This window comes from Phalacrocorax carbo, chromosome 8, assembly GCF_963921805.1.
Source record: "Phalacrocorax carbo chromosome 8, bPhaCar2.1, whole genome shotgun sequence".
Lineage (NCBI taxonomy): Eukaryota > Metazoa > Chordata > Aves > Suliformes > Phalacrocoracidae > Phalacrocorax > Phalacrocorax carbo.
In genome coordinates this window covers 22,763,586-22,780,312 of record NC_087520.1, presented here as the reverse complement: position 1 = coordinate 22,780,312, position 16,727 = coordinate 22,763,586, and the positions used below count along the sequence as shown (strand labels likewise).

Sequence of the window (16,727 nt, the reverse complement as noted above, 5' to 3'; positions counted from 1 at the left end):
TCCCACCAATGCAGGAACCACAGAGCACCCAAACATGCAGCCCTGCAGCTCCCTCCAGCAGCCCTGCAGCTCCAGAAGTGCCAGAAAAAGCAACTTATCTGCTGGTGCCTCTTCACTGCCAGCATCCCTGCCCCACTGGATCAGGGAGAGGTGGTCCTACCCACATGGGCTCCAGGACCCCCACATCCGCCTGCATCAGCCAACTCCCATGTCAGCCAGTCCAGGTACAGGGGGAAAATAAATCAGAAACCCAAAACAGGTGCACACCAAAGTGAACCTTCTTCCCCAGTAGCAAACACCAAGTCCATACTCTCTCCCTCCCTATCCCTCACCTGTAGATGTACGCCTTGCTCAGGATAGCCTCCAGGCGGTTGTTGAACTCGAAGAAGGCCAAGTACTGGGAGGAGAAGAAAAGCAGCATGCTCCAGCTTCCCGCGGCCCCCAGTGGGAGAGTTACATCCCCGTAAAACCCCACTCCCCTCCATTTCCCTCCTGTGACCCCTCTGCAGCATGAACTGCCATGGACAGGTTTGATTCCATCTATAAGTGTCCTTTGATTCAAATGTGAGCATGTTTTAGGATTGAAATTAAGTGTTTGACTAACAGCCCTGCAAAGCCTTCGGGATGAGACTTCCCCTCCATTTTACAATTCTTTTGTCATCACTGATGAATCTAGCAAGCCATAGCTTACCCCAACCAGCGTGGAACTCCTTCACATCCAGTGCAGCTGGTGTTCTGCCTGATTTTGTAAGCTCCAACTCACCTTCAGACAGCGAGGAAAACGTAGAAGTGGGTTGACACCGACTTTGAAATAGAAGAAATCCAGGGGCAGGAGGCATACCACATCCATCTGAAATCCGCACAAAGAGAGGAACCTCTGTGGGGACCTGCAGGTGTGGTGGGGTGATGCTGCAAGCCATGGGTCAGATTAAAGATTCAGATTAATAAATAAAATTATGTCGAACCTTAAAGCGCCGTGATCGCAGGTAGTTCGCTTTCATGGCCTTCTTATCGGTCTGGTTGGGAATAGGAGGGGGGAAGAGACAGATTGATCATTGCTTACAGAAGGAAAAGTCACGGCCAACATGGTCATGCCTGGATTTCCTCTTCTGCACAACAGGGAAGATGCTCCCTTCTTGCCTTGGAAGGGGAGCAGAGCAAAAAGAGCAGAAGACAACCTGTCCATATGCCATCTTCCCATCCTATCTTGGGACATCTTGTGCTTGTTTTGCATCCCAGAGAAAGCACGTCACAGTGCCAGCACCACAAATATCAGAGTTTACAGGTGAAACCTCCCTGTCTGAGCATTTGCATGGGCAATAGGAAGGCTGTAGCCTCAAGGTTTTATCTTTCACAGCTTATTTAATTGGATATGGAAATGAAATCAAGGGCTTTCACTTATCTCAGGTGCATGATCTATGTATTTAGATTGCAATCGCTTTTGTCATATCACTAATGCATTCTCCCCAGCTGTGCTTCTGAAAATTAAACCCAGAGTTCATTATGCCATCTGCTTACAGTTAGTAGTGTACGGCTGTGCTGGGGCTGGTCAGCGTGCACCTGACTGCACCACTGGCAGGACCACCCTATGGAGCGGCACCCCCGAGCATCCCTACCCACGAAAGGGGCCACCATGGATCATACACTTTCTAGGTGGGCTGCTCTTGACTTTAGGGGAAAAATATGTAAGTTTGGCAGACAAAAAAGACAGCTGGCTTGTCCACAACACAGCAGGAGAGGTGCTTGCAGTCCTCCAGGAGTGGACACAGCCCTGATGACCACAGCCATGGTGGGAGAGCTTGTTGATCAGTGACCAGCACCATCCATGCCACTTGGGGCGATGGGAGGTCCCCACAGCCAGTCCCCAGTGGTGGGATGCAGCGTGCTGCCACTTACTATTATATCTCCCCCCCGGACAAACTGCAGCCGAGTCTGAAAGACAAGGATGTCCAGCAGATAGATGAGGTCACAGACGTAGTCCACAAGCAGCCAGTAGTGGATGTTCGCCGGCGTCTGGTAGGGGAAAGCCCAGCGGATGGGGATCAGCCAGCAGTTCCAGTTCCAGGCCATGACAACGAAGAACAGCCACAGGACGTACATCAGGTCTGCACACAAGGAACCACACCATGATTACCTAGGCACATATCCCTTTTCCATGTCAATCTGCTATGCAATGGGGTTTTCATCCCCTGGTCTGCCCTAAGTGCAAGGAGGAAACCTGCAGGAGGTCTCCTATTGAGGGCATTTAATTGCAGGAGAGCTGGGCTTTAGATGCAAAGTGAATACCACCAGTTGCAGAGCACATTGCTTTTTATCAGAAAGCCTCTGCTAACTTTGCTGGTTATACTAGGTTTGCTTTTGCTTTGCTGCCACAAATACTGGCTTTCTTGCTTTGCTTTTTTCCCCTTGAGGCTGTGCTGAGCCAATGGCTGGATGCCCGAGCCTGGGGGCTTCAAAATGGTTGTGAAATACCAAAAACTAAGGAAGGAGCTGCATTCCTGTGGGGTGTCCACCAGACAGTGAATTTTTCTTCTATGATTTTTATTTTTATTTGTGGTGTCCACACCACAGGGTCAGTGTTTGCCCACTAAAAAGCCTGAAAAGCAGAAGGCAGCTGCCCCTTCCCTGCCTGGTCATGCTCCTGACACCCACAGCTATCGGGAAGTATTTAGGAAAGCCTGTGCCTTGCAGGGGAATTTAAAACTCTGTTTTTTTTTGTAGGCAGGTGTGAGCTAAGTTGCCCCTTCCATACTTGTCCTCCCTTCTCTACAAGATTTCATCTTTTAGACCTCCTCCCCTTCTTACCCCCCTCCCCTGGCCCCACCAGCTTGCTCCCAGCCCAGGCGCATGGCCATGCTCCATCACTCACTGGTGAGTGGGTCGATGCTGCTGGGGAACCGGTAGTTTTTCAGGCAGTCCAGCCAGGGCCGGTATTTGAATGTGCAGCACAGCATCTCACAGTAGTGCTCATCCCCTGATGGCTTGTCCTCCTCTGGCTTCCCTCCCAGGGGAAGCACCAGTGCTGCTGCAGGTGCCGGCTTGGCAGGGGCTGGGAGAGGCAACACAATTACTTTAAAGGGCAGAAAATCATCTTATGGCAACTTGTTTTAAGGTCTTTAAATTGTAAATAAAGCAGCTGTCTCCCTGAAAACACGGCCTGTGTGGAGACTCATCAGTTAAATGCCCCCAGGCCCTCTTGAACTCACATGCTGCAGGGCTTTCGTCATCTGAGCTGACATCAGGGTCAGTTAGCTTCTCCTTCACCTTCTCAGTCCTCTCTTTGAAGAGCTTCACCAGCTCCTGGAGCCTGTTGTTGATGATGGTGCTGCTCACGCTTGTGGCTGAACTGATGCGCTCAGGGAGGCTGCAAGGAGATCATCAGGCAATCCATGCAGGTAGGAAAGCCCAAGGGCAGGTTCGTGACCCATTCTTTAACCCACAGGGTCCTGAATTAGGATTTATCCATATTTATTTGGCTATTGTGTAATCAGAAGAACACGAGTTAAGGTGGTTTTAGTAAAATACCATCAAACAGCACCAGCCTGAGCCTTGTCCTTGCCCTGGGGTGTGAGGTGCTCTCAGAGGGAATTGGGAAGTACCAAGATCCCAGGCTGGATTGCATGTATTTGGAAGAAGATCTTAGAAGAACTATAAGGTGAAAATGTGCACCGAGCCCCTGAATTTATAAGCTATATAATCTCTTTTCAGCCTCTTTATTAAAACTAGGTCGGATTCAGACCTAGCATCACTGACAAGCATCAATATGCGGGAGGACAAAAATAAGCTCGTTTGCTGTAGCTCCAGGCTGGTTCGTTGTGATAATTGGCACAACATCTGCCCAGGAAGAAGGCAAAATCCTGCACCATGTGGAGGTGCAGACCCTCCCCATGACTTTGTTTCCCAGGTAGGGCAGCTCCCTCCAGGGCTGTCCGGGGGTGCAGGGAGGCCAGGACCTTGATGTGATGCAGAGCTTGTGCTCGCTTCCTACATGGAAGAAAAAGGTTATTTCTCCACAACTGGTAAAAACAAGGTATCCCCATAGTGCTATAGCTTATGTAGATCAAAGGTGCATCTTCTCTGTGGTTAAAGCTAGCCTTAAGAAGAGTATTTCTACCTGGATATGGGAAAAACAAGAGAGCAGTTTCTGCTCCAGGGACCATTGTGATAATTTTTTCCTGGAGAGGGGGTGCATTACTTGTTACACAGTGCTACATCAGCTGCAGGCATGGCTCCCTCTCCCTTTGGTCTCCCAGCACTCATAGGATCTTTGCTATTCCCACCCAAGCCCTAGGATCTGAACAGCTGGGAGCTTGGCTGAGCCAGACCCCCTTGGTCCCACCACTCACCTTTCCCTCTGCTCCTTGTCCCAGCCCAGGAGTGCTTGGGTGGGAAACTGGCTCACCAGTCCCTCCTCCAGACTATCTGCTGGGGCCAGCAGCTTTTTCCTGTGGACACAAACACGGTGACTGAGGCTTGGCTTGTCCCCCATTCTCAGCAAGCTCCTCTCCCTCCTCCTTCTCCTCCTCCCAGGTCTCATCTGTTTCCACTTCCTCTTCTCCTACCAGGGCCAGTTTTCCCCTAAATTTTGTCCATGCCTGAAGTCAGTGGGAGCAAACTACCCTGATCCTTTGCTACTAAAGCCCTGTTCCTTCCTGGGCACCACTGAGTCCATGGCATGCAACCCATTTTGGGCACCTCACAAGATGGCCAGAAGACAGGCACCACTCTGTGCTCGTCCCCAGTGCCACACCACCACACCACTGCACTTCAAGAGGCAGGCAAAGAAACTGCAGTACCAGTAAGGTGGAGCAAGAAAGTGAAATCTGGAAAAAAGGGAGGGTACTGGGCATACCACCTGGCTCTGAGCTGGCCCCATAGCATGTTAAACCTCTGAGACAAAGAGTGAATTGCAGAGCAGTGGGTATGTAACATGGACCCTCTAACGGCTGCTGATGCCTGCAAAGTCAAGCGCAAAGTGCAACAGCCAAAAATGGCTCCAAGTTCAAGAGGAACACTATAAATGCTGTCTTGGTGATGCTGAGTCAGTGCCAACTGATGTCTTCTGAGAAGATGTGTCCTAACAAAACTGGTGGCTCCCTTTGGCACAGATGGGTTTCTGAGACAATTCCTTACATGTGGGCAAGCAACGTGGCAGAGAGAAATCTGAATATGAAGATGACAATCACAGCAAAAATTGAGTTTCTAAACCTTCAGTCAAGTCTAGAGTTTCAAATGTGCCAAGAAATTGCCTTCTGCCTCCACAGTTATTGCTCTAAATTAACCAGGATTTCACTGATCCTGGTGCAAAATGGCTCCATGGCACATGTGGAGCAGGAGCAAGCAGGACACTGAGAGAGGTTGTCCTGCCATCACAAGTCTTCTGAAGAAAGCCAAATGTGATGAATCTACCCACCTCCAGCCTTGCTGGCTCTCAGGCATGCTCCACTGGGAATGAGAGCAGATGTACAAGGCCAATGAAATCTTCATTCCCCAAGCATGCAGCACAGGGGCAGAGCAAAACCACCAACCCCCCTGTTAAAGTACCCTCAGATGTGGATGAAGATGTTTCCAAAACCACATCAGTTTGGAGTCCTACCAAGGTCCATGATGTTGTTAGGACAACGTCCATCCCTTCTCAACGGTCTCCAGCTGCCCTTCCCCTGCCTCTGCCCCTTTTGGGACACCGTGCTGCCCCACTGCCCATCCGTATCTATGAGCAAGCCCAAGATGCCTACATCGACAGCTCAATGGCCTCTTGCTCTATAAGGGAGACCCTACAGAGAAGGTATCACTGTCCTTGCTCTTTGCCTGTGGCATGGCTCCCCACAGGCCACAGAGCTCACATGGGCGCCCTCTGAGTACATGCAAAGCTTTGTGTATCAGCATCCATCTAGGAAAAAATGCCTCTTTTTGTTTCAGATTAATGGATGCCCTCGGAAAGATGTAAAAGGAGATAAACATCCCTAGGAAGGCTGTAAATCCAGAGGCACAAGAAACGTCCCTTGGTATTCTGTGGTGCCTGTAGATCACCTGCCTTCCCAGCAGACACAGACGTGAGAGGAAACAGGAGCTACTTAAAAAGCAACACAAGCTTCAGCAGATTTTGGAAACTGGGGGGTGAAGGGCTCAGAGGGAATCTGTGACATTACATTAAGTCCCATGGAGAAGCTCATGTATGTGCAGCCTAAGTCCAAAAACCTGGCACATCTAGAAATTTCTCAGTCATCTGTGGAAAAAAGGGAATCTGTGTGATAATTCTCTGGAGAACATTTAGCCCACTGATACAGTCCAGTTTCAGGGGACATTCTTTGGGTCAGGACCGCCAGACTGCTGGTCAGAATGGCACTAAACCCCAGATTTTTTTCCACTGATGCATGAAGACTTCAAACTGCACCTACTATACAAAGCAACCCAAAAGATGCATAGCTAGTGAAGCAGAGTAGACCAAGTAGAAGCTAAAAGTGAAAGATTAAATAAATAATTAAATACTTAAATTAATAAATTAATAGTAAATAAATTAAGAAGTAGAAATGCACAGCACAGGTACAAAGAATTCACAAACCCCCTTGCACAAATGCAGGAAGCCAAGTAAGAAAGAATTTGAATACAAGCAATAAAAATGTAAATTGCTACCTCAAGAGACCAGGCAGAGAGTGCAATTGCCTATGTGAAGCTATAGGGAGAGCAACACGAGGCTGGCAGCCACTGCCTGGGCTTGGCCATTGGTGTGGACCGTGGGTCACTGTTCTGATGCTTACTTGTTTACTAAAAGATCCAAACTATTGAGGATGAATATAACACCTGGTTTTCAGCACAGAAAAAAACATCCTCATTTTAATTTTTAATCCTCTGCAAGAATGAGCCTCAAAAAGACCTCAACAACAACCGAAAGAACCACTGGCTTCCTCCAACCACGATTTTAAAGCTCAGTTTTAATCCTCCTCCTCTCTGAGCACCTTTGATCTGAAGGTGCAAACCCAGTGGAAAGATACTGCAAACCCTTCCAGCAAAAATGCAAGAAGAAAATTGTTGACTTTTATGATGAAGGCCCATTACTCAGCACACCGACCACCCCGTGCTCTGAATTTGAGAGCACAGATGTGTGGAACAACAGACAAATGGGATCTGACCATGGCCTGGGGATTGAGCCCATCTCCAGAAGGACACACAAACAGGGTTGCTGCCGGCCCCCAAAAGCTTTTAAATTTTGTTTAACAAAATTTAACCATTTAATTAAAAAACACAAATGAGAGGCAAGGCTTTTGACATCTGCCCTGCCTTGCATGGGGTGACACCTGCCGCACATGCATCACCCTGTCCCACTGTCAGAAACAGGTGGCATCACTCTTTGAATAAATTTTCTTGTACCGGCACCACTGGGGGGTGTGTGAGACCCCTGGGATCCAGGTACCGCGCCTAAGCAGAGCCATACCTGGGGGATGCTGGCGCCATGCCGGGCACTGCCAGCATGTTAGGAGCACCGGTGGTGGGCACCGGTAAGTGGGCACCATCCTTCTCCAGAGCATCGCCTCCACTGTCCACATCCTTGATGTCCACAGCTGGGTAATTGCCTGGCCCATGGAGAAGGACAATGATTGCAGGTGAGAAGGGCTCAGGGTCCAGCCTGCAGCCACGATGAATCCCCAAGTCCCATCACCTCCATGGAACCCCCAAACCCCACAGCATGCTGGAAGGACCCTCCTTTTCCCTCCATTCCCTTCTTTATCCTAAAGGTTTGGAGCATTTCTTCCTCCTTTCTGCCCAGTTTTTAACACTATAAAAAGTGTCACCTGCTTCCCTTCTGCTTTCCCAGCTGGCAGTGATTGCAACTACTCCGTGCAAGCTCTGGGTTCCTGTGGTTCGGAAAATGATGGAGACGAGGATTATCGGCTGCAGGTGTTATGCAGGAACCCAGGATTTCCAGCTGCAAACCTGCCTCTCAGGGTTTAGAAAATCTCCTGGGTCTTCTGAAGATAAACATATGGATCATGCAAGCTCCAAATTACAGGAGCAGTTGTTTTTCATGCAGAATAAGGCACTATTTAAACAAGCGCTTACGGCCTCTCTCCTTTGCAGAGGTAATAACTGTTTCCTGCTATAAGCAAGGTTAGAAGCAGGAACGTTGGATGTTTATAGTGAGTAAAGAGAGATGTCAATGGCCCAAGGGAGAAATGGTGCTGAGGGTTGTTTTGACTAGACCCCGCAGCCAGCTGGGCTGTGAAGTGTCATCCCTTTTCTTAGCTATATAATAAAATGCACGATGCAATGCATGAGCTCCTGCAGGATTTCTTCTAAGGGGGGGTTTTCACATGTCTGAAAGACCCTGTGCACCTCCTTCTGTCCCATGCTGATGTGGGACCAGTGGATCAGAGCATGGCTCAATCCAATCATAAAGAAAAGGCTGTTTGGGTTGCAAAGTTAAAATCCCATTGCACGCAAGAAAAAGCAGCAGAATTTGGCTTGCTGGTTAAAAACAAAGCAAAACAAAGCTACAGAAACATAATTTGTACTTCTGGGTTATAAGGCAGAAAACCTTGAACAGCAAACCTCCATCTTACTGTCCTCTAAGTATGAGTGGGTTGCATGAATGTAAGGGAGAAAATTGCATGTGCAGTGGATATCTAACCCTCTGCCTGCAGGTCCTTTGGGAGAGTTTTTGGCCAAGCAAGTCAAAATATATAGCATGCCATTTATGGATATTTGCAAATGCTCTCTAAGGGTTAGCTAGAAAGGCACATAGTAATGAGGCGGAAGAAGAAAAACACTAATTTTGTTCCCCAGCCTCTGTGCTGAAACACGAAGCATGCTTTTATTTATTTTTTCCCAAAAAGCAACAAAAAGCAACTACTCCAGGAATAACCCCTTGCCCCGTCAAGCTATGCAAGTCTATTGTCAAAGCCAACATCTCTTATACCTAGTGGGGATTGCTCCTCATTGCAAAAATTGGGGTTGACAATTCCAGCCTTTGGCTTGCTGGTGACAAGGACGGGGATGAGGGAGGCAGCAGTGGCGCGGCAGCTGGGGACATTGGGGAGCTGCTCTAGTGCACTGTGGCCAGGAGGGGAGGTGTCCCCACCATCGAGCGGCTTGTCGTGCACCAGCCAATCTAGCTTGACGTCTCGGGCATGCTTGGACATGCTGCTAGGCGCCTAGGTGCTTCAAGCAAAGGACAAGGCATCTGAAGCTGCAATAAAACACAGAACGGTTTGAGACAGGATGGTTATGTCAGTGCAGAGACATGCAGGGTTACTGGGGTTTTGTTGCCATCCACTGCTCGCAGATGTTGGTAGCACAGCAGAGTGGTGGTGAGCATCCTACAGTGCGCTTTTCTAGCATTGCTGCAAGATCAGGGTGCTCTACAAGGGCTGCATGAGCAGAGGAATCTCCAGCCTGTACCAGGGCTCAGGTCAAGCCACCCCTTGTCCAACTCCCCAGTGTTGGTGGAGTTATGCCAGGACGTGCCTTTGCTCACTCAGGCTGCGATGGGAGCTCACCACCTAAGTTTCATTACCGACCTGTTATCTCCTAAAAGGTTATATTAAAATGCACTTTATGCCACTGGCTATTTCCCAAATTGAGCAAAGTGGTAGAGAAAATCCTTTTCATCCCCCTCTACATTCTTCAGCTGAAGAAGAAACTCTTATTTCACATCAGAGGTTGCTTAATCAACAAGACTAAGTACTGCGTAAGCACTAGCCTTTCAGAGCTGGCTCTAGCTGATGACAATAATTTCCATTGCACTGTGCCCACAGGATGCTTTAAGCTAGAGAAAAGCCTTGACTGCCCACACAGGCCCATGATGCAGAAAACTCAGCTGCCCGCTCCCAGACAGCAAGCAGCAGGGAGGGAGAAGCCTGCTTTGGTTTGTCTTAATTTGACATTATGCTTCTATATATTATACCTTTGGCATCGGTTTCAGTAGCTTCAGCTGTCTCCTCTTCCACCTTCAAAATTAAAAAAGCCATTTTAAGGAGAAAAAGACACACTCTGTCAGTAAAAGAGCTGACTTTGCAGCTTGATTGGGTGCCCCATATCCCCTGACGATTCGCCAGCCTCTCAGCTTCTTGTTCAGTGCCACATTTTAGGGTGAAAGCATCCCTCCCTTGGTGCACAGCTAGTGTTGCTGTCTCAGGTTCAGAGATGGGGACATCTCGGTGGCAAACATTTCCAGTGCCCATCCTGGTCCCTGCTCCTCGCCAGGGCACTGTGTCCCCCGGGCAAACTCTGAGCTCCTGGCACGTGCTGGGCAGCAAGAGCTCATTGCAGACCTGAGCCCAAGCAGGGAGTGATGCCGTACCTGTACAAAAGCACCTTCGAGATCACTTATCTCAGCTTCTTCCAGCTGCTCAAACCTGAGGTCCTCCTCTGCAAAGTAGACTTCATCCATGCCCTCATCATGGGGGAGACAAGGCGACCAGAGCAGGGGTCTGGATGGTACAGATCAAGCAGAGACAAGTGCCTGAGCTTGTTTTTGCCCTTTCTGAGGTTGGGCACATTGCAGATGGGGGGGTGTCAGTTCAACAGGGATGCTGCACAGCTCTCCCAGTTTCAGGGAGCACTATTCCGCCAGCCGCGCAAGCCCCATTTGCAGGCGAACAGTACCACAGAAAGCTTAGTTTAATACAGTAGCAGTACAAAAAAAATTTATGCTTAGGGACTTGGAAAAAATACTACATGGGAGACCAGGTGAGAGGTGCATAAATAATGCTGGGCATTGCATATGCATAAGCAAAAACTGCACATGCAGAATGATACAGGCATTATGTTTCCCCTGCTGTGCATAATAACTTCTCATATAATTAAAATTTGCAAATAAAAAGCTGAGAGTCTGATTCCCAGTCAGGGCTGCCCTGCAAGCACCACCTGAATCCCATGTTTGCCTCTGCAAGATACCACCAGGACACATAATTCTCATTTTCCTTCAGCAGCAAGCACAGACCTCAGCTCCACCATTCTGACGAAAGGGGATCACAGGAGGAATTTTATTGGCTTAATATAACTTACAACTGAAAAAAAGTGAGCCTCATCATGTTCTGTGCACTTATCTCCCGATTTGCTCTTTCCTGAAGAGAGATGCAAAGCGGGGATTGGGGATAATGAAAAATTTTAAGACAGCTGAATGTATGAAAAGTGAAAAACTACCTTTCTTTATCCTTGGCAGGTCCTAAGTCAGAAAATGTATCTAAGAAGCAGTGGATACTTTTTATCTTTTATCTCCATGTCTTGAAAAACTGTTATTTTCCAAGGTCTTTTTTTGTTATTATGTTTAATTATTCCATCCCCCCTCCCACCCCCTTTTTTTAATTAGGCTCCCTTCAAATGCAATCGCAAGTCTTTTCATCCTAATCTAGAAAAGCCATCGGTGTCTCTCTTTTCCCATAAGCAGACAAATACACTGAAAGGTGGAGCAGCATCTTGTTCACCCATCAACTGAAGTTCAAGTTTCTATAGAAGAGCTCCAGGAACAGATTTTGATGAAATAAAAAGTATGGCTTTAACACTGAGTAATCATTAATTTTCAGCTTCTTCCTGAGAATCTAGCTACCTCAGAGAAATTAACAGAGAATAATATTGTAGCACTAGGTGACAAATCCCTAAATGTTTCACTCACATGAAATCAGAACAAACCACTAAACTAAGAGGAAGGATTTTTCTAAATATCATCTAGACCAAAGTCACCACCCACAACAGCTGACAATAACTCGACTATATTCCACAACAGGAAGAAAAGTAAAATTGTACCTACTTGTATTAAGAAGCATTTGCAGGTAGAGCACATTTCTGTCTTTAAATTCAGCTCTGTAATACTCATAATAATCCCGACTGCCTTGAATTAACAGATATGGTTTTAAATAACATGGATCCTCTCCAGGAGCTGGGTGCTCCGAGCTCCCGATAAAGGCACAAGCTGGGGCTCCTGCTTGGCCAAGCTGACGGACCCCGTGGGAGGGAATGGCCAGGGGCTGTGGTTGCTACGGGCGGCCGTGATGGAGATGCAGCCCGTGTCACCAGGAGACACTCGCCTGTCACCAGGTGCCGCGTCAGCAGGTTGCCCTGGGGTGAGCCGGTTTGCGAAAGCATCCCTCCCAAATGCCAGCCTGGGGAGCTCTGCTCTGCCAAGAGGAGCTTGCTCATCCGTGGTTGTTTCAGCCTCTCCGGTTTGTGAATGCAGCTGAAACAACAACTGCTTTCACGCTTGTTTCCAGCAAAGCCATAAAGGCAATAGTAGCCACTCACCCTGCACTCTCCTCCTTTTTCTCCTCCTCCTTTACCTCCTCCTCCTCAGCAGCACTCAGGGAGCACAACCAGTGTCTGAGAAGGAGAATCTCATCAGGTGAAATCCAAAAAGCATGTCTGAACCTTACAAGAGGAGCACTGCCAGTCCCCACATCCCCTTTGGCTAGAGATGCTCTCCCTCCACCCCTCCAGCCAACACCCTGGTAGGGACACGCTCAGGCACACTGGGATATGCTGGTTTACAGCCCATTAGTGTCTACAGTCCCAAAGAGGTGGGAGGAATGCAAAACCGGAGTCCTAGAGTCTTCAAATTCCCCTTATGGCACAGGGAGAGGATGTGCTTAGGGGTCACTTGTTGCTGATTTTGACCATAACCTCACTGTTAAAGAAATCCACTCTCCAGGACAGGATGTGCTTGCTGCCCACAGCTTCGCAGGCTCATATACTAAGAGCAAAAAATATCTGAAAAATATTTTTATAACCTGTCCAGTGTTTTCTGGCTGAGCAGAAGAGAGCTCTGATGAGTGAATGCAGCTCTGGGCATCACTTGTGCTTAGTGCAGCTGAGCATTGCCCATGTTGGAGGTGGGGAATGCTGCACTCACCATCACCTGTACGTGTGCTGGGAGCATTTCGGGGGCTCTCAAACCCTTTGGGAATGCGCATGGATACCTCTTATCTTCCTGCTGCAATGCAGCCCACTCCCAGCTCTGAAAGCATTGCCCAGCCCTCAGGAGGACCTCAGCAGGGATTTCTTTTGGAAGAAGTAGGATGAATTATAGAGAGAAGGCTACCATTTCCAAATGTCATGACAGTTGGATGTGCAGTTGATAGGAACGAGGTTCAAACCATCTTGCCTTAGGGCCAAAATCTACTTATGGGAAGCCTAAGCAGAGCATCCTTCAGCTGTCCTTTGCAGGGCAACATGAAGCATTGCATTCATGGCTCTGCCTCTGCCTGCCCAACCCAAATCTCAACACCAGAAGGAAAGTTTTTTGTTTGCTCAAAAACCTCTTGGGTCCTTCTGGTACTCCCCTTTTTGGGAATGGGCACCTCAGCTGCCCACTGCCAGCTCCCCCACCAGCGCTGGCGAGGAAGGATGCCCCCCTCCCATGGACACCATGCTGGTGTGTGGAGAGCATGCAGAGCTGCTCATCAACAGCATCTCCCTTCTACCTGTTTTCTTCTTCCTGAGGTTCCTCCTGTATGGGGGGAAGGGGATGAGCATCTGCCACCAGCTCAGCCTCACGACCCCAGGCCACCATTTCACATGTGGCTTCATTAATCCAGCCATCATCGATCTCTTCCAGGACGAGGTCAGTCTCCTTCGGTTCCCCAGGGACTATATGAACTGAAACGGACACGGGGAAAGTGAAGCAATGAAGTGAGAGCAGCACATTTACAAGAGGCCAGGGGTAGGGCTAGGACAGATCCCACGTTTTAGCTGCTCAATGCAGAGGTGCTGCTGCATGCCAGGACCGAAGCACCTCTTGGCCTGCAGGGGCCTGTGCAACCCCAGTCCCCCGAGCTGTGCCGGACAGATGCCTTGGGCACTTTTGCCAGAAGAAAGAAGAAATTTCAGAATTTTGTGCCAAGCACAGTCAAAGCCCTATGAAAAATACGACCCTTTGCATACAGGTGCCTGTTGGCTTCCCTACGCACACAGCAACCTCCACCAGCAGACAATTTGGCCCATCTCCAGGCCACATTTTTGATCTCCTTGCAAACAGAAGCAGCCATGGGAAGAACCCAAAGCCTTTCCCCTTGCAAACCCCAAGCAAAACATTGCACTAGCACTGCCTGAGGGCCCTAGTTTTGCAGAACAAGACTCAACCCAGAGCCCATGTTGGAATGCTCTGAGCACCATGCTGTGTCCGCTCCGAACACTCCCCTGGGCACAGAGTAGGAATCATCCTGGATGACCCACCACTTCCCAGCGCTGCTGGGGGAAAATCCATGGTGGGTTTCTCAGGAGGTTGTCAGACCAGCTACAAAGCTAAAAGCATGGGTCTGGCCCATGACCAGCCCTCACCGTGTCCCAGAGGTACCTATCCTACCATGTCAGGCATACACTGGAAAAAAAAAAGGAGGAGGAAATGCATCCACGCACTGTAAAACCAGTTTATTTTGAGGTCTGCCTGACAACAAAACGTACATGTCCACAGGAAAGCTAATAGGAAACATGCAAACTCAACTACAGAAAGGCAGGAAACCCACACACGCTCGGCTCTGTGCTGTATTTACCCACCCCACAGTGCCCACATTGCCTTTAGCCTGTTTGCTCTAGATCTCTGTCAAAACATGGACCCCATTCAGGGAGATGGCTTTTAAAACACACCACAATTTTTAGATACGTTATATGAAAATGGGGCAAATACTAAAACTGTAGCCTGGTATCAGTGGGGTTCGTTAGAAACACAGGGGATGGGGCTCAGGGTGGTTGCTTGGCTCATGACTTATCATATGGCTGCCTAGATTGTCCTAAAGAAATGCAGTGAGATGGTGGGAGACCTTAACATGGCCTTTCAATATATCAAGGGGGCTTAAATGAGAGATGGAGAAAGACTTTTTACCAAGGCATGTAGTGACAGGACAAGGGGCAATGGTTTTAAACTGAAAGAGGGTAGATTTAGGCTGGACATAAGGAAGAAATGTACGATAAGAGCAGTGAGACACTGGAACAGGTTGGCCACAGAAGTTGTGGTTGCCCCATCTTTGGAAGTGCTCAAGGTCAGGTTGGATGGGACTTTGAGCAACCTGATCTAATGGAAGATGTTCCTGCCCACAGCAGGGAGGTTAGACCAGATCATCTTCAAAGGTCCCTCCCAACACAAAGCATTCTGTGATTCTAAGGTCTGTACTAAAAACCTGGCATGTATGGGCTGTCACCCCATCCAGTCTGGTGTGCCTGCATTGGCTACGCCTGCCCACACACCTCTGGGCTGGAGACAGCTCCTGAGATCCTTTTCCTGCCAGGACACTCCTGCTGCCATAGTTAATGCTGCATCCGAAGGGCTCTGAGCTTTGGAAGGGAGCAGCCATAGTTGGGGTTAAGGAGAGTTTGTGGCAAGTTCTCCTACAAGGAAAGCCTTGGGAAAGACTTTTAACCATTAACTCCTACTCTTCTTCTAGAGATTAACCTCACCCACCTGTATTTGCTGCTGCTGCAAACTAGAGCTCCTTCCACTTTTTTTCATGCGGAAGAAAAGCAATAAGCAGCTGACAACAGCTTAAAGAGCTTTATAACGTTACACCTCAGAGGCAGAAGTTGACTAAAAGAAGCCAGTGGGCTTCAGCTGGAGGTCTAAGGGGTGACTATTCAGATGCTAGTGGGGGGTTGAGAGGGCCAGGAGTGCTGGGAGGCTGCAACAAGAGGCTTTCTGCCTCCGAGGTGTCCCAAGTGATGCTTTTCTACCTTTCTATAAATTATAGTTCCCATCTCATAGATATTACCCTGCAAAACCAATAGCTCTGGTTCCCGGAGCCAAGAGGGAACAGGATGGGGCAGCCCTGGGACTGGAGACATGCAGCCAGCATCCCTGTGCCAGCCTTGGGTCCTCGCCACTGTGGCTGGGGAGGAGCTAGAGACCATTTGCAGATTCCCCTTTGCTTTTCCCTCCCCAGCTGTGCTTTCTCCTTGGGTTGGTCTCATTTGGTTGTGGGAAGGGCTGGCTCGCCATGGTCTTCATTTTCCATTTGTTTCAGAGGCACTAAGCCCCTTTGCCCCCTGAAACAAAAGGAGAAGGAAAACATTAATGAGTATGCTGGCAGTTTGGTGCCAGAGCAGATCTCTTGCTCAACCCAATTCTCCCTACCTCAGGTAGATTAATTGACCTTGAGATGCCTCAAGGCACCAAAGCAAGCTGTAACACAAGCCAGCTGCGCACAAAGGGTGCAACTGCCCTGCACATGCAGCAACTTCCCACTGGCTTTGCCTCTTTCCAAGGTCCGTGGCAGCACTCAGGTCTCCAGTTTGTACAAATGTGTGGTGAGATGTCTTCCCACAGGATTTCCTGCTCCAAGATCCCACCAAGTGGCTGCTGACTCAGTGGAAGCAACGTCCCAGCATCTCCCTGGAGGGGTGCATAGCCTCTGTGGGCTGCAGCAGGTCCCCACTCCTATCGGCAGCTGCCACAGCCCAGCCAACCACTGCTTCCCAGGGACAGAGCTTGCACGGGGTTGTGTGACGTTTCCCCTGCCCAGTCCATCCATGGAGGCAGCTGTGGCTCCCAGCTGGGCTCCCCATTTTGCTCAGCATCTCACACCATGGCTCATGGAGAGAGCCAAGCCCGTCTGCCTGCAGAGCCAGTGCTTGTTCCCCTCCATGGGCAGGCAAGCAGCAGTGTGAACCCTGCAATGTTTTCCTACAACCATGCAGACTTAATCTAACACATCTAATCTAATCCCAGGATTCTGTTTTTCTGAGGTACCTCCCCAGACATCTTGCACCAGGCTTGGCAAACACCCTCCAGCTCAACAGCAAATGTTCCA

General features: G+C 49.0%; 1 protein-coding gene across 1 annotated transcript in view; it reads right to left on the bottom strand.

Annotated features, from left to right (window-relative positions):
* CNGB1 (cyclic nucleotide gated channel subunit beta 1) overlaps window positions 1-16,727 on the bottom strand; it is a 31,495-nt gene that overhangs the window by 8,995 nt on the left and 5,773 nt on the right. Inside the window, exons 11-21 of the mRNA XM_064458171.1 lie at window positions 13,413-13,587; window positions 12,238-12,312; window positions 10,312-10,427; window positions 7,433-7,571; window positions 4,347-4,445; window positions 3,207-3,364; window positions 2,870-3,049; window positions 1,897-2,105; window positions 966-1,016; window positions 764-850; window positions 333-397 (exon numbers count right to left, since the gene is read on the bottom strand). Of these exons, the coding sequence (XP_064314241.1) occupies window positions 333-397; window positions 764-850; window positions 966-1,016; window positions 1,897-2,105; window positions 2,870-3,049; window positions 3,207-3,364; window positions 4,347-4,445; window positions 7,433-7,571; window positions 10,312-10,427; window positions 12,238-12,312; window positions 13,413-13,587 (1,354 nt within the window). The remainder of the gene's footprint in view (window positions 1-332; window positions 398-763; window positions 851-965; window positions 1,017-1,896; window positions 2,106-2,869; window positions 3,050-3,206; window positions 3,365-4,346; window positions 4,446-7,432; window positions 7,572-10,311; window positions 10,428-12,237; window positions 12,313-13,412; window positions 13,588-16,727) is intronic.